This window comes from Calliphora vicina, chromosome 3 (genome assembly GCF_958450345.1).
Source record: "Calliphora vicina chromosome 3, idCalVici1.1, whole genome shotgun sequence".
Lineage (NCBI taxonomy): Eukaryota > Metazoa > Arthropoda > Insecta > Diptera > Calliphoridae > Calliphora > Calliphora vicina.
Window position 1 is genome coordinate 96829364 of NC_088782.1, and position 26743 is coordinate 96856106.

The window sequence follows — 26743 nt, forward strand, 5'->3', positions numbered from 1 at the left end:
ACCCATTTTTGTGCCCAAAACTATAAGGAATCATTGAACAAGGATGAAAATCGGTATACGGGAGTCTTTAAGGTTGCTGATTTCGAATGTGATGTAAAATTTTTCAAATTAAAAATGGTGGATCCAATATGGCGTCGTAAAATTTATAAAGTCTTCTGATTTACATAATAATCGGTATATGGAGATACTCAAGGTTGCTGATTTCGAATCTGAGGTAAAATTTCTCAAATTCAAAATGTCGGATCCAATATGGCGGCGTAATATTTAAAATGTCTTCTGATTTACATGAAAATCGGTATTTGGGGATATTCAAGGATTCTGATTTCGAATCTGAGGTAAAATTTTTCAAATTCAAAATGGCGGATCCAATATGGCGTCGTAAAATTTAAAATTTTTCCTGATTTACATGAAAATCAGTATATGCGGGTATTCAAGGATGCTGATTTCGAATCCGAGGTAAATTTTTTTAGATTCAAAATGGCGGATCCAATATGGCCGGAAATCATCCATATAACTTAGATATTCTTTTCATAAAAAAATCCAAACATTTTCCTTCACATAGCCGGATTCCTCATTCAAAACATTGCCGAATTCAGTTTCTCCACTCACTCTTATTTTGCGCATCCAACCAAATTTCCGCAAGTTCGCAAGCGGAGGCTGCCTACGAAAAATTATATTTCTCAAAAAGTGCAACATGAAATTGACAAATTAAACTCAAAATTCTTCATTTAACACGATTCTGATTGCTTAAAAATTTACAAAAAATATTCCTGGAAAATTTTTCCCGCGTAGGAACCCTACCTGACAAGCTCACAATTCAGTAGTGTAGTGACGGAGATAAGCGGACACGGTATATTTGGCAACCATGCGAGGTTATAGGTCAGGCCCTATAACGACTTCTGTAGAAATTGTCAAAATGAAGAGAAGAATGAGACCATTTTTCATCTTCTTTTTCATTGGGAAAGTGATATTTTGAACTCACCGCTTTTAAATTATAAGTTAAAAAGCTCATTTGTAACTAGTCCAAAGTAATTATATTTGTAATGATAGTTTTGTTTTTGCTGGACAGCTTATACCACCCAAAATTTCCAGACAAAGTGTATTTAAAATTCGTTATATATCAGAACAAATTTAACAATTTGTTTTGGTTTTCTCTTAAAATTTAAACTTTAAAGACATTCTTTCATTACACATCTTGTCATTTAAAATTAAAGCTTTAAATGGCTAAAATCGAGTGGAAAAAACTTTTTTAAATGAGAAGAAAAAAAAAGCACACACTTCAAACTGTCATTCACTATTCAAAGTGTAATAGATCAGCTTAAATAGATTTCGCCGTTTTTTTTTTGTATTTTATAGTATTTGAGATCAGAGAGTGTGTTTAAAACTTTTTCAGCACACCAGTTCACCAGAGTCTTCACTCAAACATAGTGGTATTGACTTTAATTAAAGATCTTTTTTATGTAAATATTTGAATACGTTTGCTTGGGTTGTCTGCTATTTGAGCATGCTAACAATTAATGTTTTATTATGCTAAATTGATTTTTAATTACGTTTCAAGTTTAATGAGTTCTTTTGCCTTTTAAAGAGAATTTTACTACTTACATTAGAAGTGTTTGTACATAATTAGAAAATTTAGTTTAGTTGAAATTTCAAATAAATAGTGGTTTATGTTAACGAGTACGTATAATAGTGCTTACAAAAGTCAAAAGTCCATTTAATATAAAAAACAACTTTAAAACACTATAACTACTCAAGTATTTTGCACTGTGTATATTAGTGGTGGTAAAATATTTAAATAATAAGTATCGATTCTAAAGTAAGCTAGTGGTGATAAACTACACTCGTACGCTATTGGTGATACAATATCGATACTGCCTAATACCTAAAAAATATTATTTATCGCTTGTTTTAAAGAATATGAAGAATTATTAATCTTAAATTGTTTTCGTCTTTAATCCACATGACAAATTTTTAATAAAACTGCTAACAAAAGATAGTTTTAATTATGTGGCAACAATACCTGTAATCTGTGGCGCAATTTTAAATCATTGTTAAACTAAATTGAAAACAGTGGCAGTTACTTAGAAGTTGTAGTCTTTTGAAGAAGTGAATGTCTTGCAACAAATCCATAGAAGCAACAACATCAACCAACTACAACACTATTGCCCCAATTATTTTTTGTTTTTTTGCCACAAATAACAAAGCTACAATAATAAAATAAAATTGTATGTACAAGTCTATTATACTTGTACGTTTTAAAGTTGGATATAGTCTTCGTAAAAGAAATATAAAAAAACTTTTAGAAACATTTATGGTAAATACGGTTAGAAAACTCCAAGAGAGCAAAACAGGATTGCTATTCACTATTGCTGCTGCTATTAAGTAGGAAGAAGACAAGCCAGTAAGTTAGTAACTTTTATATTTATTGACTAATTTGGGTTTTGAAAAACTAGCTGAAGAAATAGAAAAAAAATACATACTAACAAAACCGATTATTAAATCAACATTTCATTATATGTATACGAATGGATACAACAATTTTTTTTTACAAAAAAATTTAAATACAGAATTTAAATGTTGAATTTAAATTGTTGTTTTGGGATACATTTTTAAGAGATTAAATTTCAGTTTTTATTTAAATGAGACCAACTTTTCAAAAATAAGGTCAATTTAAAGAAACCATTAAACTGATTTATGACCATTTATGATCGAAACCTGTCCGGATTTAAATAGAGCGTGAGACTTCATCATGATAAAAATGCCGATTTCTAATAACTGAGGAATAATGGATCTTTATCACAACTATTTTAGAAACAAAATCGACTACAGTATATATTGTAATCAGTATATCATAGACCGGAAGCGATTTTGGCAACTGAGGCCACACAATCATTGGATCTTAGGTCCTGATCAAACTAAAAACAATTGTTTACTCAAAACCACATTTCGGACTATATTGGTAACTACTATAATCTTGAACACCACTATAATTAAATTCCGTGGGCAGCCAGTCTTCAAGCAGCTCACTTAGGTCCATCCAATAACTAATGTTGTTGTTGTAGCAGCGTGAACAATTTTACAATATTTAATCTGGGGGTGCAGCAATATCAAGTCCAAAAAATTGTGCTACTTCTGCTGGATGGGTCCATAAATCTACTGGACGTAGTGAAGTAGAGCTGTCTAGACAGTTGAAAATGTGGAGGCTATCATGAGGACATAAGTTTTGGACAGCACGGTCTATGCGTTACCAGATTTCATTAAGCCTGTTGCATCATCCTGATCTTAGTTGTGCCAGAACGACTCTTGTTTTCCGCGGCAGAATCTTCTCGGCGTCTGCTATCGGTGGTGGGCAACTTCCAAGTACGACATTCATACGGTATCCTGATACGGCGGAATTGATGGCGTCTCTATGAATGTCGTTCAAAGCTGCGATCCAATGGCTCCAGCACATACCTCTGTAGGCCCTCCTCGTATTTTCTAAGGTCTTGTCTGACATGCCTCGGGGGAGACTCTAACTGTGTGATGTTGAAGTAACTGTTGCATCAGCATGACGTTATGTTCCTTGACCGGTAGAACCTTAGTTTCCTTGTGAAGTTGGTGTTCCGAGGTAATTTGGAGGCAGCCTGTGACGGTCCTTAAGGCTGCATTTTGACAGCTTTGAATATTTCTCCACTGAGTATCACTTAACGAACGCGACCACACTGGAGCAGCATAGTTAACCACTGACCGGTCAATCGTCTTGTAGGTTGCTAGCGAGGTTTCTTTTTCTATACCCCAAGTGCTGCTGGCTAGTGCCTTGAGGACAACAACTATACAATAACTAATGTGATCAGTTTTGATGCTCATGAAGTATACTGCATTTCTCCCAATCAGCACTCGTTGTTTTCACTTATGAAGCAGATTTACTTATAAAAAAAACAGATGTATTTATCCTCGACAACTTCTCTAAGAACGAGAGGAAGGGAACGTCAAGCCGATCCATATATTAAGCAAGACTGGACAATGACAAGAACAAGTGAGACTCAGTCTCCTCCTATTCCACGTTATGACAGCAGTATGCAAGAGGAATACCAGGAAAGTGGTCAATCATATCTTCACCAATCATCGTACCCGGTCTGATCAAATAATCAGCAATACAGTTAACCGAACACATATAAGCGTTACCCTAGAATGTCTCGCTATCACTTTTAGAGACACCCGGCACCAAGATGTTGATGTGAAGACACCATTATTATTTCCAAAAGTGGCAAATTATTAATAGCACTTACTTTTAAAAACTCAACCTTTAAACAAAACCTCATAGAATTGTAATCTCAAAAACTCTCTTAATGATCATGCTTCTGCTTCACTTAGTTGTTTAACAAATTTATCTTGTAAGTAAAACCTTTACAAGATAACCCAAACATAAAAACAATTTTTGATTTCATACATATCTACTTCTTAATAAACATTTTTTTTAGTTTAGTTTGCATTAATTAACGACTAATCTCTAAAGATTTAAACGAAACACAATTATAAATGACAACCACAATTACCACTTAAAACATCAAATATCACATTGAGTAGAAAAAAAATTCGTAAAAAAAGCTTTTAATATGCTTTTGGCTTGAACAAGCTTTTGTTTTAAGTTGTATTATAGTTTTAAATTATGCATTCATTGCATGTGGTATATATACTCTCCTCTTGCTGCACCACATACGATACTCATTCAAGTACTTTATAGTACTTTTTTTTTAAACTTTTAATAAAAATCTATTGCATGTTGTATTTGTGAACAAGATGCCGACTATGAATCCGAAATCGACTCCACTCACCTGCATGTATCTAGCCAAAGCGGCTGCATTTGTACGTTGCACTTGTGATCTCAACTGAGGCTGTGGTGAGCCCAGAGGGCTTACAATCGTTGATGTTGAACCACCAATGCCCGTGTCATAGCCTTGGGCATTGCTGCAATCGACATCTGGAACAAAAAATATATTTAAAGAGTAAGAAAAACAATATCAACAAAAAATACTCGTGTAATAAAAATAAAAAGTTGTAGTATTAAATAAAATTGTACAGCAAATAAAATCGTATGTATGAAAATGAATACTTACATACTTACATACGTACGTACATATAACAAGAATAATTGTTAATTGCAAACAAATATCAAATAAAATGTAAATTTAGAAGAAAAAAATGCAAATTTAAATAAAAAAAGCCACTGGTTGAAATCGAGAAGCTAATAAATAATTTGTACACTGAAAAAAATATAATGTTTAAACAGAGAAAATGCTGTAAGTCACAACATTTTCTATAAAAAATACTGTTGCACACAATAATTTCTATAAAAGAAACTGTTACAAAGAAGATTTTCTACAAAATAAACTGTTATACACAATATTTTCTATAGAAAAAACAGTCAGACACAAGATTCTCTAAAAAATAAAATGTTATACACATGATTTTCTATAAAGTAACTTGTTATACACAATATTTTTATAGAATAAACTGTTATACACAAGATTTTCTATAGAAAACAATGTTATACACAATATTTTCCATAAAAAATACCGTTATACACAATATTTTCTATAAAAAATACAGTTATACACAAGAAATACTGTTATACACAATATTTTCTATAGAAAATACTGTTATACACAAGATTTTCTATAGAAAATACTGTTAAACACAATATTTTCTATAGAAAATACTGTTAAACACAAGATTTCCTACAGAATAAACAGTTCTAGACAAAATGTTCTATAGAAAATACCTTCAAATTCTTATTTCTCCCAGTGTTGACATTTGTAGTCAATTAGTTATTATTGGTAATACTCATTCGCATACATACTGACGTACACAGAGTTGTTTTTTAAAGATTTTTTTCTATATTCATACCTAATGCACTTTGGCATCACTTGCCAAACAAATGAATGGCAGTTAGTTTTGAAAAATTTGCAATTTGTGACTGGAGTTACCCGTAATACACTTAAATCTGTACGATATTTTATGCAGTCAAAACCAAACGTAAAAATGCTAATTTTGCCTTAATATGCAAAATAATAATAAAAATAAAATGCAAAAAAAGTTCATATATTCAATTATACAATAAACAAATCTTAACAAGCGATCTTTTGGAAAACCTTCTAACACTTTAATGATTTACCATGGCCTTTTGCCAACAAAACAAAAAATTATAGAAAAAACAACTTGAAAATCTATCACAGATTGTTTTTAAACATAAAAAAAAATTTGAAAAATACACCAGATACTGAGTTTACAGGGTTTAAACATTACTTCAATACAGTATGTCCGGACTATTTACTGACACAAATGTTCTTATGTTTGGGGTAAACGTGTCGATCAATGTTCATGTTAATAATTTTCTTTGTAATTTTGTAAAATAGCTATATTTTTGTGTGAAAATGACATTTGATGGCGAAAAAATGTTGTAACAACGTTGTTCGAACAACAACATAAAATCGACAAGAGTTGGCCACACGAGACGAATTTATGTGCGGATAAGAAATTGTGCGCAGAGTGAACAGATTTATGGCTCGTCAAGACTGGTTTTTTTTGAATAGGCAACAGTGGAGTAAAAAGAGTGTAATGTGTAGTTTAAATACTTAAAATGCTAAACAAAATGCCTTTGTTTGCAACTATTTTTTGTCTAGTTGGCATTTTATGCAAATTGCTTAAAAATATATTTGAAATTGATAAATAAAATGTTTTTATACGTATATTAGTTTCATTTATGTTATGTACTTTTGTTTGTGAAAATTATGTGTGAATTTTGTGTGATTTTGTTTAGAGTTTTTTAAATGCTACAATTATCGTACAAGTGTTCTTTACAATACTACTATTTCTACTACTTCTACTCAATTTAGTATGAATGAATTTAAATGACCTTTTATACATGATTTATATATTAGTTTGCATGTAAAATGTAAATAAATATTTATTTTTTTTCCTATAAATATCTAATTTATTTAATTCACCATAGAACAGGGTGTGATTTTAGCGTTCTAACATAAAGTTTCCATTTGTAATTAACCATGTATGGTGAATACATACTGTAGATATTGTAGTTTAAGTAATTTTATTTGCACAATCTGTATAAATGACGGTAATTTTATGTAGGAATTTGTGTAATTTATGTAACATAGTGTGTAATTAACGTGTAGAAGTGTTAAATACAAATTGTTTTTATTCTGTATTCTATGTGTTGAAGGTATTAGAGGTAATCATTAATTACTGTGTATTAGATATTCAGTACACGTTAATATTTTAAACTACTTATTACAACCAATACTTATTAACATAATTGTTAATAAATTAAAGCTGATAGTTTCTAATTGTTGTTATAATTACATCACACAACAAAAGAAAAAAGTTGTATTATCTGGTTTCAGGAATTAGTAATTTTTATAAAAAATGAAAGTTTTGCAATTTTAGAACTTAATGAAGGCCTATGTATCTTAAGGTCACACATATTATTTACTAAAACATACTAGTTGTAGGGAAGTACTATGACTCTGTGAGAAAATTATTACCTCTACCTTATAGGAAACGGAAAAGACGCAGAACTAGTCACGTGACTGGTTACCGGGTGGTGGGAATCGGTTCTAGTTCTCAAAACTATATATGAAGGGGAACTGTTGCTTTTATTGAAAATCACTCAAAAGTTAGTTTAAATCTGACAGATTTTCATACAAATTCTAGACTGAATATTTTGTCATTGATTGACATACATGATTTTGAGAGAGAAACATCTGTCTGTGTCAAAATAACACTTTAACAATAAGATTTTAAAATATAAACAAATTGGATTTTAAGGCTTATTATCTTATAATGTATTCATTTTATATTATGCTATAATTTATATTTTCATCCAATATTCAATTTAATATACCCAATACTTTGCATTAACACACATCAAATTTAATTAAAATTTATATCAACTTTTTATCTAACCTCATTCTCGGTTATCACCATTAAAATAACACTCCTTCCCAAATCTCATTAAATTAAACCATTTCAATCAAAATTCTTTAAAATACTGTTTGTTTGCTACAGTTTTTTACTCACCTTTTAGCGAACTATTCATGCACATCGGACACTGATCGTTGCGGAACATACAGGAATAGCAACGTTCATGACCACAAGTATCGATCAGTTTTCGTCGTTTACCTTTGTCGAATGAAATGCGACAACTGGGGCAAACCGAACCGCTGGTATCATGTTCCAATAAACGGCGTATAGATTGCAAATCTGTAAAATAAACAAAGAACAAATGTTGTTTTTTAATTTTTTTTTATTTTCAATTAATATATAATAAAACTAAATTTAATGCATAGTTAGTATTTCAATGAAGATAGAATATTTGTCTTATTTTTATAACAATATATTAATTGATAATATTAGCATAATAATTTATGCGTTCACACGCACTCACGTTTTGTGTAGGCTCACACTCACACAATCTGAATAATTAATTTCAAATTAGCATTTTACTTTGAGAAATACAGCTAAACATTATTTCATACTATAAAATACAACTGTTTATATTCTAGCGTGAAATAGCCTAAAATAGTTGGATCGTTAATATAAATCGATATGTGCTATTTTGGCAGCTGGTTTTCCTAAAAAAGTTTATAGCGCCATTGAGTTACCGTACATTATTTTCGTATGCCAATTTAGTAATGTTTTCCCTTTAAGGAATGAAATATATTAAAATTTAATTGATTATTGACACGCTTTTATTAGTTATTATTTGGTATTCACATTCAAATATTAAGTATGTATGTAAATTGAAAGATTAATGACATTAATGAGACTTTTGCTAAAATTAAATAGAGGGGAATTTCGAAATCAAAATCAAATATCCGAAAGAGTAACGTTACCAAGTCATTCATTATCGCACATCCCAAAAGCCTGAATCTAGAGAATTAAATTCGTCCAAAAAAATCAAGCATTGGGCGCTTATGGAAATTTAAATGTTTAGGTGGTAAATACGATAAATTTGTTAACATTTTATCTTCTAAACGAATATAGATACAAACAAATTCTTTCTTTAAAACAAGTAAGAGAGCTATATTACCTTTCACCAAATTATACTTCAAATACAAATTTTAAATATTTTTAGGTAAACAAAATTTTTTTTTTCCAAAGTAATTTTTTGGAACATTTTATTTTTCAAATTATTTTAAAATTTTTTAAAAAATAGTTTTACCGATTTTGACCCATTGTTGGTTCTACTTACTATGGTCTTATATACGTCGTTGCAAAGGTCTTTGAAATATATGTTATTAGATATCCATATTGTCGAAGGTGAAGGGTATAAAAAAGAGCAGATAAATGTTAGGTACTTTTTTAAAATTTAGGACATTTGTGGGAAATTGTACATTGGGAGTTTATTGATACGATATTTTTCAAAGCAATAAACACTTAAAATGAATATGAATGACTATAATGGATACATTTTTGAAATTCAGTGTAAAATTCCGGTAAAAATTTAATCTATTTTTGGTACTTTTTTAGAAAATCCGTCCATTTTTAAATTTATTTGAATGAAACTTGAAATGTTTAAATATATGTAGATACAAAATACTTCCTTAAATAAAAAAATGAGCAGACTGCTGTTTGGTATTTTTTTGAAATTCGAACTTTAACGGGTAAAAATTGTAATTTGTAATTTTTGGAAATTCTGAGTAAAAATTCCTGTAAAGATTGCATCTTTTACAAATGATTGTTGTAAAGGGAATCCCAAAATTCAAAATATATTTTGAAAATAATGGAAATTTAAGCAAAATCTCCCTAAAAGTGGCTTTAGATGATAAAACTTTACGAAGAGGAAATAAAATGAAAATTTATTTCTATGCCAAAGAAATATGATTAAAATGTTTGACTATTGGTTTTTGTTTTTACACGATCCATATGAAGTTGTTAATGTTTTTTGCACTGTTTACATAAAAATTATTGTTTTTTTTTTAATTTTAAAAAATAAAGAGATGCAAACGATTGTCAAATATTCATCCGTTTTAACTAGTGCTTCCGAAAAACCGAAGAATTTCAAAACCGGTGTTTCGGTGTTTAAAAAATGTAAAACCGATCGGTTTCGGTCGGTTTTGTGATAACTTATTAAATAACAAATTTAAAATTAAAATTTGCCGTGTGTTCAAGAGGATAAGGAAAATTGGTACATTTTGTTTTAATGGTACTTTTTTAATATATTAAATTAAATAGTTAGCTTATATACATTAAAGTATATCAAGAATAGGGGCTCAATGGTATTATGATACCAAAAAAGGAGACCTAAACAAAACTAAGGAGTACTTTTTCGTTCTTCAAAATGGTACCTTTTGAATTTTCTATAATATTGAACCTATAATCAAGAAATTACTTTGATTTCAAACTTGTACGTTTTATTATATTAAATTATTTTACTCAGCCAGTACTCCATACTTTTATTTCATATTTGAAACTTTTTTAAAATTAAATAAATAAACATTAATTTGAATTTTAATTGTCAGGAAATACTTGGATGAATCTTTGGATGAAATAGTTTGTTTCTCATTTCTAAATTTTTAATTTTTCTACTGAAAATTGATTAAAATTAAAAACCGAAGAATAATTGTCGGTTTCGGTTTTAAGCCTTGAAAAACCTCGGTTTCGGTTTCGATTAAAACCGAACACGAAACTCTAGTTTTAACTATTACATTAGTATTCTTCTACAAAAAAATTTTGACAGATCATATTACATGTGGGACAATGTAAACGTTACTTAAAGGTGGCGTTAGACGATATGACTTTATTTACGAAGAGAAAATAAAATGAAAATTCATCCGTATGCTATAAAAATGTAAAAAAGTCGTTTGACTGTTGTTTTTTCTTTTTACACGATCCGTGTGAAGTAAGTGCATAAAAATGGAACCCTGATATAATACGACTACAAATAATAAGGATCGACTGTCAAATTTTCATCCGAATTTTCTCTCAATGTCAAATGTTTTCATTACATATTACGTTTAGAGTCTAAACTTTACTATCTCATTCCTGATCTTTTAAATACAATTTTGCCAGATCATTTGAAGTGTATGACAATGAAAACGGGGCTTATGAAATGAAAACAAATGTATCCAAAACTTGTCACTGTTTGGTACGGATTTTGGGCTGGAAGTATCATCATTGGTCGTTACTTCTACTAAATTTATGCCTGAATTCGATAATATTGATGATCTTCAAATTCTATTTCGATCTTAAAATTCTGTGGAATGTATTTATATGGAGGATTCTCTGAGTAGACTTCAAAATTGCTAACTAAGTAGGATATCTATTTACAAGTAGGGTATCTATACAGCTACATATATTCCCGCAAAATTTATATTCTCTTTGTTGGCCAATAGTTAGTTATATGTACATGAACACTCGTAATTTCAGAATATGTCGTTAATTATTGTCAACTTTTGCACGTCCATTCGCCGTGTTGCTACTCTAAAGAACGCAAACAGCTAAAAAAATGCCCGTTTAACACATGGGCATATGATTAAAAAACCATCAGACAATCGATCTTATGCAGATCTTGTTTTTTGTATTCCACTGCAAGTGTGGGTAGTTGAAAACAGATGATATTAAATTGCCAACAGTCTATTTGTACTTGTACTCATTCACCACATTTTAACCTGTTTAGTTAACAAGTTTGTTGTGTTTTTTGTTGTTGTTGTGTTGTTGTTTTGTTTTGTTTTTCTAAACTCAAAACTTCTTGTGTCTATTTACTACATGAGCAATCAAAAGTTTAGTGTTACCAACAACAGTTGGTTGGTTGGTTACATGAGGTTCAACGTAGTTTGTTATTTATGTGGGTTGTTAGTTTTACGTTGCTTACGTTCATTGTATATTTTACTTTTCATTTGTTTGTTTGTTTATAATCGTATATTTTCAGTTATTATGGGTTTTTATCATTGTTTTATAGAATTTATCAAACCATAAAAACCTTTTAAGGGAAATATTATGCATTATTAAAATTAATTTACATTAATTAAATTTAAGATTATCTCAAGATTAATTCAAATCAATAGAAATTTTCACTATTTAGCTAAAGTTGTTAATAATGATTTTTTAACCTCGAAAATTTTAATTAAATTTGTTTATTCAAATAAAAAAAACTATTCCTTTACGCATTTTCAAACATGTCTGGAATATGTGGGTAGGTTTTTTCATCATAAAACACCTTTCTGCAGCACACAAATAAAAAAAAATAATTCTGCAATTTTGAAAATTTTGTGTGGGTTTTTTATGCGAAAATAATGCTTACAAGAACAAGCCATTCAACGTCCGGTGCACTCAAAACATTTGAGTGAGTGTTTTGGAAATTTCAAATAGGTATTAGGTATAAAATTCAAACAAAATCCTTTGTATCTAATATAACTAAAACAATTTTTTGAGTGTTGTAAAAAGTCCATGCAATTTTTTTAGATTTTTTTGCGTGTGGGTTGTAGACCACGATTTTTTTCATAACAATTTATACTGTGCAACTGAAAAAAAACCCCAAGAACCACGACATAAAGTCTGGCAGTGAACATTACATCAATTGTATTTGTTGTTTTTTTTTTATTTTTGGTTTTCGTTCAAATATTTAATGCGGGATTATTATTCATTATTACTGGGTTTGAATTGAAAACTATGTTAAAAAATATGCGAGGAAGTGGGACTGTTTTAATAATAGTTTGTGTTTGGGTTTCTGCTTTATGAGTATTTAAATGCATTGTAATTCTAAAGCTTTAAATGCAGTCATTTGTAATGAGGGTTAAAATGGCAAAAAAAAAAATTAGCAGCGGAAGTTTTTACAAAATACGTTCAACATGTTTTATGAATATCAAAATGATTTAAATCTGTAGATGGAAATCACTGATTTTAGAGATAATATAATAAATATAATTACAAACATTTTAGAAGATATCTTGAATTTTTAATCTGAGTTCAGAGTATGTACTCAAACATCTTTGAATTTTGGGTATAACTCTATATGTTCTGTACATATATGAGAGGGTGGGTTAATAAGTCCGTCCGTGAATAAAACATAGGTTTTCGGATAAATAAAATCATTTTATTTTGCAACTTTGCAACATAGTCTACTTTGAGCTCTATACACTTTGTCCAACTTTTCTTAATTTTTTTGCAATTCTCTTGTGAGATGATTTCATTGTAGGAGTCAAATCTCTATCTGCAGTGCCATTTCTGCAGTTTTGGTAACAAGAAATAGTCACTCGGGGCAAAATCCGGAGAATAGGGCGGAAGAGGGTGCATTTCGTTGCTTTATACATGGATTTTTACCATGGAAACTGCATATATGTGTACACTTTTGTGCATTCGACTGTGAGCAAACGTCATCTTGCGGAAAACTCCCTCATACCCAAGTGATCATTCAAAATTTAAACCACTGAGCCATGTGAGATGCCTGTGGCTTCCACAATCTATCGACCTTTCAATCGCCGATCGGTCAAAACCATCAATTGGCGTAGATAGGGGTGCTGGGGCGGGCAAAACCACCCCAGACTCGCATCTGCCCACCCCAGATAAAAATTTGGAAAGTCGCAGAAAGATTAATCATGGGGTTTTTGGAACCCAAAAAGTTAAAAATTATTCCAATGCCAATCGTACTACGGAGCACATGTAATGTTTGGTTTTAAAAACGGTTTACAAGCTAAAATAAAGGAGTCAAATCCGCTAGCCATTTTGGTTCATTGTTTATCCGACAGGCTAAACTTAGTTATTGTGGATTCGTGATCACACATATCATCAGCGCAAACATTCTTATCATAGAGGCATTATGCATTACGATTAGTTCTGCTAGTTGCGAAAGAAGTTTCTCAGCTATGCGTAGAATAAAACAATGGTTACGTAGTGCAATGCTTTAGGAACGATTTAGAATTTAGCAGTTTTTTTCAATTCTTTATTTATAATAATATTTGTACAAAGGCGTATATATACATATATGTACAGTGGTGGCCACCAATTTAAGACAAACATTTGAATTTTTTTCATCAACTAAATTTTAAGTGCGATAGAGCCAAAATAAAAGGACCTCTAAGGGTATGAAATTTATTATTAATGTTTCTAGATTCTGAAAAATGTTTGGAAAAATCGGTAAAACATATATGGACAAAGATATGTGCAAATACGGTGACCCACCTCAGCGAACATCCGCTGTTAATAACATGATATGACCGAAACTAATGGAACTAAAAATACGAAATTTGGTCCGAATATTTTATAATAATAAAAATATAATGATATAAATGTGAGAAAATATGTTTATTTAAAAAAAAAAAATTGTTGGTCAAGTTGTAGAAAAATTGTATGTGTTCGTGGTGAATATGTATGAATTGACACAGTCGAATAAAACACACTTGTGTGTTAAAGCAGTCCTCATGCATACATATTTGTGGAAGTATTTGAAAAAATAATTGACAATCACGTGGAATTTAGCAAACAATTTTTGTCTTAAATTCCTGGCCACCACACTGTATACAATATTCCATTTTTAAATATAGAGGCCCATAATCATAGTCAAACACTAAAGTCGGTTCTTTTTAAAAACAACTTTAAAATAAAAACCAGCTTTTTATTAATTTGCTACCATAGTCAAAATTAAAGTATGTTTTAAATTGAACCGACTTTAACTGGGTGCCACCGCAAATGTAGAAAATGTTTTCATACAATATACAACAAAAAACAGACTAGTGGCAACGCTGAACAGCTGACATACCAAATTAAAAAAAAATCCAAAAAACGTAAACAATAAAAGTAACCGGGACATCTAAAGAAATAAAGTTGTTTGTTGTGGAAAAGTGGAAAAGATAAGATTAATATCATAATTACGATAATTTGGTACTAATTTTATTGATAACTGTTCAATAATTGCAAAATCTCTACCAATATCTTGTAACTTAAACATTTTTTACTTTGTGACGAACTTTTTTACTCGGCGAAGAACAGCTGATGCTGTTGTTAAACGAGTTAAAAACAACTTCAGCTAGTTTTAAATTTAAAGACGACTTCAGTGTCAGAAGTATACTTTAACTTGTCTATGATAGACCTAAAGTCCACTCTTAAGTAAAGTCGAGTTTAATTCTCTTAAAATGTACTTTATTTTTGACTATGATTATGGGCCAGAGTGTTTAGATATAAATAAATATTTTCAACTCAAAAATAGTATTTTGTCTAACTAATATAATAAGGAATAAATAACTGTTTAGCAGTTTTAAATATTGAAAATGAAGTAGTTATGTTAGCAAACTGAATTTTTGTGATATTTTAGTTTTGTTTTAATAAAAAATTATTTTTTTTTAAAAAAAATTGTTTATTTTTACTATTTGGGAAGGACACTTGCCCACCCCAGAATAGTCTAGCTACGCTTATGATTGGCGTCCAGAACATTCCGCATCTTCCGTACTTGTACGGCCACAACGAAATTATGTAAACCAATTTTTTACAATTGAAATTGATGGTGCAGAGTTCCCATAGTATTTATCAAGCTTTAGCCTTTATTTGAGCACACGAAATACAATTTTCTCCATTTTCTCATCAAGTCGCGCTATCAATGGCTGTCAAACGCAGCTTGTTCAAATTTTGACAGGAATCAACTGGCATTTTCCTTTTGATAGGAGCAGTGTTTCCATTTCGTTTAAGAGGCTAGAAATTCAAAAAGTCACGGACTTATTGACTCATCCTCGTAACTTTTCTTTAATTCAAATTCATTATAAAATAGCTTAATACAATTTATTGAATTATACAATTTTTCTTCAATTCAAATCGATTACAAAAAGGCTTTAGCAAATTTTTTTTATCAGGCCTGTCACAGAATTGCATTTCGATCGAAAGTGGAATTAATTCCGTAAACAAATTTAGTGAAGGAAAACATATTTGTAGTAAATTTGATTGAAACATTCAAAGGTTGAATAAATTTTCAGGCCTGTCACAGAATTCCATTCCGATCCAAATCCGTATTTCGCTTCTTCAGAAAAAGTAAAACTAAAATTTGTTTCGGAATGAAACCACGTTAAGTTTTCAAATTATTTGGTTTTCTAAAATTTTTAATCAATTTGTGTACAAAAACGTTTGTTTAAAATAAAAAACGCTGTCAAATTAAAATCAGAAATACAGAATTATTAAATATTTTTGGAATTAATAAATTACACAGAATCTGAAGAACCTAAAATGAAATCGATCGGAATAAAAACTATGGAATTGAAACCATTTCGAATAAAATGTATGACATGCCTGTTTATTATGAATTAATTTAATAATTCGTTCAAATAGATGTTTTTGAATTTAGCTGAAAAATTTGTTTTGTTAGGACATTTTTTAATACTTTATTAAGATTTTAGTAAACTAAACTTAAATCGAATTAATTAGTTAGGTTTTTCGAAGTTGTGTTATGATTGTCTATACATTTGGCTCTTCAAAATTTAAAATTTTGAAAGAGGAAAATTTACCCCTTTGCTAGATTATGCTCTCACATCACACCCAAATTATCTGTATGTTTTTCATTATTGTAAGAAAGGCTGCACATAGGATATTTCTGAAGCTCATGCTTTTTATGAAACCAAGTATCATGTTTGTGGAGATACTGCTAGGCTCTGCCCGATCCTAATATTGGAAATAATCACAAATTACATGCTCAGAGGACTCACCTCGTTTCAAACTTTCCCAAAGTTAATTGAAGGTACCTAAGACCACAATGTCTGATAAATAGTTAAGTAAGTACACTAAGATCGATCATCATTACGATTTAACCTAAGAATAAAACCCCCTTTCCGGCATATTATCACTCGCGATCGGACAAAAAAGTTCCGGTGCTATGAAAATGCGCCGGGCCAAAATACGATCCCAACCCACGTAATGTTTAGAGCTGGCTGAAACGACTTCTAGTAGTTTCGATTCGAAATTTTTAGGAGATGGTTTGTAAAGAAAAAAAATCAAAAATTCCGGTTAAAACTCGGAGTCCAGTCAACTGTAATAAAAAAGCTCCCTAAAGTATGCAGTACAAATTCAGATATTTTATTTGCAAATAAATAAGAACAGGCAGAGGTGTATGTGGGTTGGAGAAACTTGAAGAACAACTAATTTTAAATATATAACAAGATTAATTTAAATCATAGATTAGTTATATAATATGGAAGAAGTTTTTAGCCTTGGTCTGGTGGTTACACAGACACTAAATTTCCAACCGAGGTTCATTTTAAAAATTTCTACAAATATCGTTCATCCTATTAAAAATCCTGTCTTCTCATTTGGAAAATAAATTATTTTCTTAAAAAGAAAAATAAAATACAAAAAAAGACAATTTTAAACTTGTGTTAATTGGTAAATTTCAAGCTGAACTTTACAATGTCAACATACGCCTGCGTATTTAGACGCAACATATAAAAACTGCAGACAAAAGCCAACCCACGTTGGTAAACGCGCCAAAATAGTAGAAAAAAACTTGCATCTGTATGTTGCACGTAAACTTACAACAAAAGACAGCGGAGACCACAGTCTAGGAAACATAATCGAGACAAAAACGGAGCCATATGCCAGACAATAGTAACCAGAACAACGACATCAACTACAAAAAAAGGGAGCAAGGTGGATGGATGTAAATGTGTTTTTCTTTTTTATGTTTTTTTTTTTAAATGCAAAATGTAGTTTAAACATTTTCTTTCAGGAATTATTTTATTTAACAAGTGCAAATGTTTGTTTTTGTCATGTTTATGTAGACAATAAACAAAATACATAAAATGTTGCTTATTTTTTTTTGTTTAAAAAACAAACAAGAAAACATAAAATGACATATTGCTAAAACTAAATACTGGTAGCGCAAACTGAAAAAGGGTCTGCAAATTAATTTGTAACGTAAGAAAACATTTAAAAATACTAAAAACTTTAAATATGCCCCTAGGAACGTTAAATACACTTGGAGAAATTAGTCAAAGAATTAAAGGAAATCTAAACTGATAAAACAATTGAATGTTAAAATAAATTCGATTTCAGATCCTTGAATATCGTTTTAATTTTTAGTATCTATTTTTTAAATTTAACATTTTTTTTTTTAAATTTCTTTCTGTGTATCTTATGTTTGTGACAAAATAATTGCATTATTTATTATAAAAACTTAGTGGTGCCTTAATTTTGCATGTATTTATTTGTGAACACATGGTGCTTTTAGAAACTTATTCAACAAAACCGGCGCGCTTTTTTTCCTGCTACAACAGACTTCTGTTGTTGACTTCAAGTACGTGTTGAATGCCAGAGTTGTTTTGTACCAGAGTTGTATGTTAAAAATACAAAAGCCTTTTAACTGAAATTTTTGTTAAAACAACAGTTGCAAACGACTGTCTGTCTGGCTAGCTGGATGGTTGACTGCCTGCCTGTCTGACTGCTTGACTCTCTGCCTTTGACAAGCTATTGACAATTAACATTTTTATTGTTCATATTGGAGAAAAAGTGTTTATCGTATAGTTTGTTTGGCTGAAATTTTGTTTGAAAGTAAAACTTTTTTTGTTATAAAAGTCTGTTGTTGAAAGATGTTGGTTGTATTTTTAATATTTTACAATAAACCTTCACTTTTGCTTTTATTATTTTCGTGTTTAATTTTTTTTTTCATCTAAATTGAAGTTTTGAAGTGTTTCAAAAGAAATTTAACCACAGATACTTGAGTCTATGTAGCTTTTGGTAAACATGAATGGCCACTTTAAAAGTAATCTTCAATGTTTTACATACAATATTTGTTCATTCATTTGAAGAAGTTAGAGGAATATTTTTTATAGTGTGATCTTTAATAAATTGTTATAAAGATCTTTGGTAAATTTAGTAATAATGAGACGAAATCATTGTAGTCAACACCCAGTATTTTGATCAATAAGACAGTGTACAGTTCACCACAAAGTAGTAACTCCAATTGATAGAAAGTAACCAGCAACATTTCCCGATCACCCTTTCTCTTAGCTCACCCTGAATACTAATTTTTAATCTTTATATTATTTTTTATTATTAGAGAGGCTTAAAGTAACGCTAACCATTGGATCGTTTCAGCAGCTTGGTGAGAGATCAGAAATATACACCGTTGCCATTAAGGTCCAAAAAGATTTCGAACCAATTTGTTATGCACGATTCCAATATTGAACAATATTAAAGTACATGCTCAGAGGACTCATCGTGTATGTCGCAAAATTTGCACTGTTTTTACTCAACATTGACCAAAGCAAATTGATGATACCTGAAATCACAATGACCGGTAAATAGTTCCGTAAGTACTCTAAGATCGCTCTTAGTGAGTGATAGCAGGTTCTAGTATTTACCCCTTTGACTGATAACTCATTCCGATTTAAACTATGAATAAGATATCTCTGATACACCTTCTCGCGATGTCAAGGAAAGGTTTCGGTAATATGAAAAGGCGACGGGATGCTGTGTTGAGCAAACAATTGGTCTGTCCTTCCCAGCATGTCCCTTACATGTTGACTGTATATATGACATCACAAATATCCTCAAAACCCCTGAATATCCTCCCCAAATACTCAACAATACAAATGAGGAAGTCGTAAATATTCACATGGTAGATTTACTGGGGTTTTATATGTTTGTAATCATCAGTGAACTTTCTCATGATACCGAGTCTAATCTCATTCAGGTACAAGGATTTTAAAACTTCTCTGAAACACCAAGTATGCTATCAAAGAGTCACATACTCAAATGCCAGTAATTCCCGGTAGTCTAATATACTCTTCAGGCCTCATCCTTTATTATGTAAGAGATAAATAAGCAGCGTAGCTCCTAGAGCATGAACAGAAATTATCACTTATATCTTCAAAACAGATTCAGTATGTTAAACTATTCAGCCATCCCGTTAAGAGATAAACAACTGATTCTGAGAACAAAAAGTGTTCTATAACTTTTTGTTCTCAGAATCGGCCTCGACTATCAAAATATGCATTCCTTAATTTTGAAGAGCACATTTGATTTCGACAAGTTCACAACTTCCTTCAAAGCCTAAAATACATTACAGTGATCTAGAGAGATATTCAGATCTCCAAACCAACCGATCTAGCAACTTGCACTGCATTGCAAGTTACAAAGTGCACGAGTTGCCAAGTTTATTGTCACCATTGTCCATAACAAATCCAGTGACAGTAGACTTATCAGTATATCCAATACACCCGAAGCCGAAGTCCAAAGATCACTGTTTTTTAAAGGATAACCCAATACAGAACGATCGAAGAACAATTTCAGATAGACAATTAAATGATATTATTTCGCTAGCTTATCTTTCAACTCCCAAACAATTATTGTAATTCTTTAATCAAAAACGTACTCTTAGCTGAATTAAAGGGAGAGAAGGGAATCTGCCGAAAGGTTTCATGATAGGAAGTCGGTAACAAACCATGATCAACCTTGGATGCCAATTGACGGTCGATGTTTGCGCCATTAATATCATCCATATTTGGTTCGATAACGATCTCCATTGACATTAATGCGAACTCAAGCTTAATTTTTGAAGAAATAAGGTCCGTGGCATCTCCGGTTAACCGCACCAAACTTTGGATTTTTCTGCAAGTAATGCAGTCTGTAGGATATGTTGTGAATTGGTCTCACCAATATGCGGGAATTTTGTTTAACAAACCCGTTAAGCCAATAATGAGCCTCGTCGCTGAACACAATTTTGCGATAAAATCGTCGTCTATAAGTTGCGAGAATCGATGACAGATTTTAAAAGTAAATTTGGTAGCGTTGTTCAAGCATCAATCCATTCATGATGATTTGCCAGAGCATACTAATCATAAAAGTCAAAAAGTGAGCGCAGTATGACAGTTCGTTTGACAGTTAACCCTTTCGTAAGTTCTATCGGGCTTAGAAAGCACCATTTATAAACAGTTTCATTGAAGTAAGATCAAATTTTATTTTACGTTATGTTCGAATAATTTGAATTTGAACGAACATTTTTAGGTTATTTTCGGTGCTGTATGAACGAAATTATTTTAATTATTTTTTTATTTCAAATTTAAAGAAAAAAAATAATTTTTATTTATTGGAAGAGGAAAAAATAATAGATTTTGTCAAAAATAATGAAATTCTATTTAATGTGCGACATCAAAAATTAAAAAAATAATTTCGTTTCTGTTTTATGCCGCAACGCACCCAACTGAAACGAAAACAATTCGGAAACGAGACGGTGACGAACACCAACGTTATTCAGTTTTCGTTATCGGTGTATGCAGAAAATCTGCTGAAATTGTTTTCGTTCGGTCCCAAATGACAGGTTTTTCGTTACTAATCGGTGCCGTTTCGTTCCCAATTTTCGTTGGCGATTTCTAAAACGAACTTTTTTTCGGGGCAAATGTATGGAATTTCGTTTTCGGTGACGATTACGGTGTATGCGTATGTAACGTCAATTTCATATTCTAGCCCTTCACTTTTTTTGTTAGGCATATACTAACTATGTGAATTATTAGACTACATACTGCTGAATATTTTCTTGAAAAACAAATAATGCTTTCATTTAACTGGCGCTTGGATTAAAAATTTAATCAATTACGTACATATTTTAACATTCCAATAACTAGTTTTCAACTCCATTTAAAATTAAGTAGCAGAAACTGTTAAGTAAACTATTAATTAAATTGAATTAATATCTTGCAAATCGACTCATTTATTTGGACTATAAACCCGACTCAAATTGTTTTTATTATAAGCTCTACAACATAAAACTGTGTTAAATATCAATTTCATAAAAATGATTACAGCATTTTTTTTTGTTGCAAATTTTCCTCGCACGTTCAAACGATTTAAACGTACATGAAAATACAAAAAAAAAAAAAAAAAATAGAGAATTGCGTGTTGAGTGATTGAATTTTTCCTCCTTTGGATTTGAATTTTATGAATGAATTTTAGTGTATGTTAGGCTTTTCCAAGCAATTTATTGCATTGTTGAGATTACAAATGAACCAACACTAAAACGCCCGCCTACACAATACATAAATTGTCGGGTGTGGGCGTTAATTTACAGCAACAACAACTACAAACGATCATGCTGCATATTGGCGATGTATGGAAATGTAAATAACCTCTACGTACTGAGTGTGGAACGTATTTGCAAACAAATCTAAATTTTTACCCAAAATGTAATGCAATCTTTTTTAGTATGATTAAATAAACTCGGCTGTTGGCTGTTGAGCGGTGTATTTAGATAATTTAGTTTTCTGTTATTCCTTCCTTCGTCCACAGTTTAGTAAATTGAATTTGTGGTCAGTTTTTTTTTATTTTCATTTTCTATTAGTTTGTCTATTGTCAGCTTGAAAATAATTTCATTTTCTAGCTTTTCTATGTTTATGTTGTGGCAGAACACGCATTATGAAAAAAAAATGCAGCCAGAGTTAAAAAAATTATGATTGTTGTGGATTTAAAAATTTTTACAATTGTTCCTTTCTTTTTTTTTTATTTTGTATTGAAATTTCAATTTTCTTTCTTTTAGTTGGGGTTAGAGTTTAGCATAAAATTTATGCACTTAAATTGATTTGACCGCAAAAATGTGGTATGTTGTGTCTGACGGGATTTTGATGCATGTTGTAAAGTCAATTTAAGCAGAAAAATTAAGTTATAAATTTTCTTGAGAAAATTGAAAAATGTTTGCTTCAGAGATTTTGCATACATTTAAAGATATTATGATGATAAAAATAATGAAAAAAGGAAAGGAATTTGTTTAAAGACTTCTATGAAATGAAATTAAAATTGCAGAGTGACTTATTCGCTTGATATTCAGACTATACTGGCGGTTTAAAAACGAAATGAGCAGTGACTGGGGAATTTTCTCTGATGAACTCAGATTTCTTTCAGTATGCCCGATAACTGTATCATTTTCTAGGCGGAAATTAATGCCATTGTTGCGGCATCAACAAGAATCCGAAAATTAAACCTCGAGATGTCGACCACTACGTGTACTCCAACGCATAAGATCGAAGTGTCCCCTCAATTTTTACTTCCTGGTCATGTTTGGAAAACACATTGTCGAGTTAGTATGAGTTTCAGGGCATGAAGGGATTTTCATATCATTTGGTTGCGGTGTAAAATATGATTGATGTCTGTTTCCATCAGTGACTACCGAAATTGCGAGTTACTGGTCACAACTTTAAGAGCCCTTAATCCAAAACTAATTTTTAGCTTAATGGATTAGTCAATAAGCAAACTATACATTATTAGAACACACAGAAGCCACATGTGCTTCAAGAGACACTATTTTAACCATAAGATGTCATTATATCGGATAAGTCCGTATTTATTCGTCGATTAAAATGATCGCCATTATTAGGTCAAGGTTTTTCGCTATTGTGTCAAGTTGGAAGCAGATTTTATGGTTACAATTATTCTGTGTTTTATTCTTTGTTGGAAAACTCTTTAGTAGTCACAGTATAGGTTGTAAAGGTAGCCAGCTAGAGATATCGGGCTAACTTGGATCCATAACCTTTTTGCAATATTCATGATACCAAATTAACCCGATGCACGAATCCATTTACCGAATATCCATCCCCGATTCCTTGTCATCTTCATAAAGACAGAAGGAAGATTAAATTTATTTGCATGCTTACCTGTGAAACTGTGCGCTGCCAACATAGCTACCAGAATCCGTAGCTAATTCTGTGAAAGCCCCACCCAAGCCGTCAACTTACAGCAGTAATATATGCTTTGATGAAAATGTAGTCCGAGTAGACTATCTGGTCTTATAGCATGAAACACCAACAAATCAGTCGATTTCTTAATCATTCAGACGAGAATCGGATTTAGCCAGTTTATTCGCAGCATGACCCGGCACCCTAACGCCGAATTGATGTGACAGCCTGAAATTGGCACCCTTCCGAAAGTGGGGAATTTTATAGCCACCAACCACCCTAGCCAAAGACCCATCTGTATAGATATCTAACGAAACATCCCCTATTAATGAAGACCCGTTCGTGATCGATACAGTAAATCGCCTGTTAATATACACAGGGATGTTAAGTATTCTCATGACCTGTATTCCCACACCTCTATGCCTGAAATACTGAGCCTTGCCGCAGAGCTTAGAGTCAATTATTAGGGCATGAAGTCCGCCGGCAGCCAATGCATCATAATAATCAGAACTCTCGATGGCGTACAGAAGTCGACTATAGTATTATCGAATAGTAAACTTTCGTTAATTTGATTAATACCCAAAAAAAAACAATAACTGCCTTTGATGCCCTCCAATTAATCGGGTTTCTGGTTTAATCGGTTAATCGAGCAAATAATTAATCGGGGTTTAGATTTAATCGGTTAATAATCGGTTAATTTTAAATTATTCGATTAACCGAATAATTTCTATTTAAATGTTAAACTGAAACTAAATCACGAATTTTGTGTATTTATTGAAGTATTTTATTAATAAAAAGAACAAAAACATAAAAAATAAACAAAACATAACAATTCAACCAAAAAGTAAATAATTTTCTTTAGTTTTAATAAAATTCGACTTGGAAAAAACTCTCTCGCTGATTGTAGAGTTGGAGAAATCGAAAGTAAGACATGATAAATAATATCCAATTTGTCAGTTATTTTTTTAGTTTTTTCTAAGCATATGAAATCCTCCATTATTCCATTGGAGTCCTTTTTAGACTTTTTAGATTTTAAATACTTTTAATAATTTCGATAAGTTCTGATAAAAACTCGTTTCAGTAGTATCTCCAGTTTCGTCTATTATCATGTTCTCATTCGAGAATTACATGTAAATTGAATGTTCGAAAAAATATGTAATTTTACTTTCACATTTGTATTTGAATTAAAATGGAAAATTAAGAACCAAAAAAATATGTTAAAGTGCAAAAAAAAGAAATTTCGGTTAATCGGTTAACCGACACAAATTAATCGGTTTATTCGTTATTTGAAAATCGGCAATTTTGAATTATTCGAACAGTTAACCGACCAAAATTAATCGGTTAACCGATTAACGGTTAACCGATTGAATACCCTAGTAATCATAGAGAATACGACTAAACAATTCTTTTGAATATTATTGCAACACATAGAGCGGAAACTCCCCAGTCAAAGACCTAACTCACTTGTCAAAAACCTAAGTGGTGAGAATGTATTAGTAGAAAAAACTATGTGAAAACAAAAACAACACTCGTATGTGTGATTATTTTGAGTAATTTTTTTGTTTGAGTTTTTTTCTAGTTTCCGCTCTATGTTTCTCTATGGGAACTGCTACACGTTCAATATATATTGCGATATTTGGATCGCGATCCATTGTAATGGATCACGCAAAATTACGATATTCTGCGATTTGGATCGCGATCCATCAATACTGCATGCTACACGTTCGATAAATATCGCAATATATATTGAACGTGTAACAGTGTCCTATGATTGCAACCATAGAGAAACAATAAGAGCGGAAACTAGAAAAAACTCAAACCTAAATTTACTCAAAATAATCACACATACGAGTATTGTTTTTGTTTTCACATAGTTTTACTAAAAAATTCTCACCACTACACTTTTTAGACAACTGAGTTAGGTGTTTGACAGGAGAGTATTCGCTCTATGTATATTTCTTATGAAACAAATGACAGTTCACAAAAAAGTAATATTGAACCGTATGATTATTTTGACGTTCAATTTTCAATAGGCGGCGAGTGTGATATATATTTGTCCATCTTTCCAAACCACAACCATTTTGACAATTTCTTTTGTTTGTTTTCTATTGCTAAATAACTGGAAACAGCTGATTCATATCTGTGTAATCTGTGATTGCAACTATTTTACATATTTTTATCGCTAAAAAAATGTAGTAGTTCGAAAAAAACATTTGTTACATAAATACTTGAACAGAATGCTTTAATTTGTATTTCATGTTTTCAAAATAAAATGTCAATTATTTTGGTCTGTTATTGGTTTCAAATTCAAATCAGAATTGTAACAGAGGTGTGTCATATAAATATAATGACCTTGAAACACTTGAAACTGTAATTTGTAACTAATTAAGCTGGTTTTGGTTCAATTATTTTTTATTTTTTGTCACATTGTTATGGATCTGTTTTATTATTTAATTTGTTTTTTGTAATTGTAATAGTAACGATGTAGAAAAATTACACTTTTGGTCTAAACTACAAATAAGCTAAGGTTGATTTCTGTGTTTTTGTTTTGTCTCTATTTATAAAAAAGGTTAAAAGTTTAGGTAATTTTTTATAGTAGTACGTGTGAAATTCGATATTTAATATTGTATAGTTTTTGTTTGCCGCTTCTTTTTAAATATGTTTAATGAAATGCTTGAGTTAACTTATTTATTTGAAAAAAAAAACTCGACATGAGTCACTTTTTCAACAAAACAAAGTTGAAATAAATTAATAAAAAAACCATTAAAATGTTTGCATGCTTCCAAGTGACAACATAAAAAATAAATACATTTTTAAAATTAGCATTTGCTAAAAAAATACAACAACGCCGACAAGACAAAGACAATGAATTTCCGTTAATTAAACATGTTAGTAGGAATTCATTTTTAATTTCCTTGTTAAAAATTGGTTATGCAAATATTCATACGTACTTACACTGGCAATCGTATTTGCTTTTTAATCACGTTTATTGAACTTGATATACTTATTTATTGTATCATTTTTAATTAAATGGTTGACTTTTTTATTTTATAAAATTGTAACCACAATAAACAAAAACATACCGACATATTAATTAACATTTTTTGTTT

General features: G+C 30.7%; 1 protein-coding gene across 3 annotated transcripts in view; it reads right to left on the minus strand.

Moving 5' to 3' along the window:
• Window positions 1-26743, minus strand: part of rols (rolling pebbles) — a 182929-nt gene that overhangs the window by 49782 nt on the left and 106404 nt on the right. For all 3 annotated transcript variants that reach the window (XM_065504846.1, XM_065504845.1, XM_065504847.1), the window contains exons 3-4: window positions 8077-8259; window positions 4815-4960 (exon numbers count right to left, since the gene is read on the minus strand). In XM_065504846.1, coding sequence (XP_065360918.1) covers window positions 4815-4960; window positions 8077-8259 — 329 coding nt within the window. The remainder of the gene's footprint in view (window positions 1-4814; window positions 4961-8076; window positions 8260-26743) is intronic.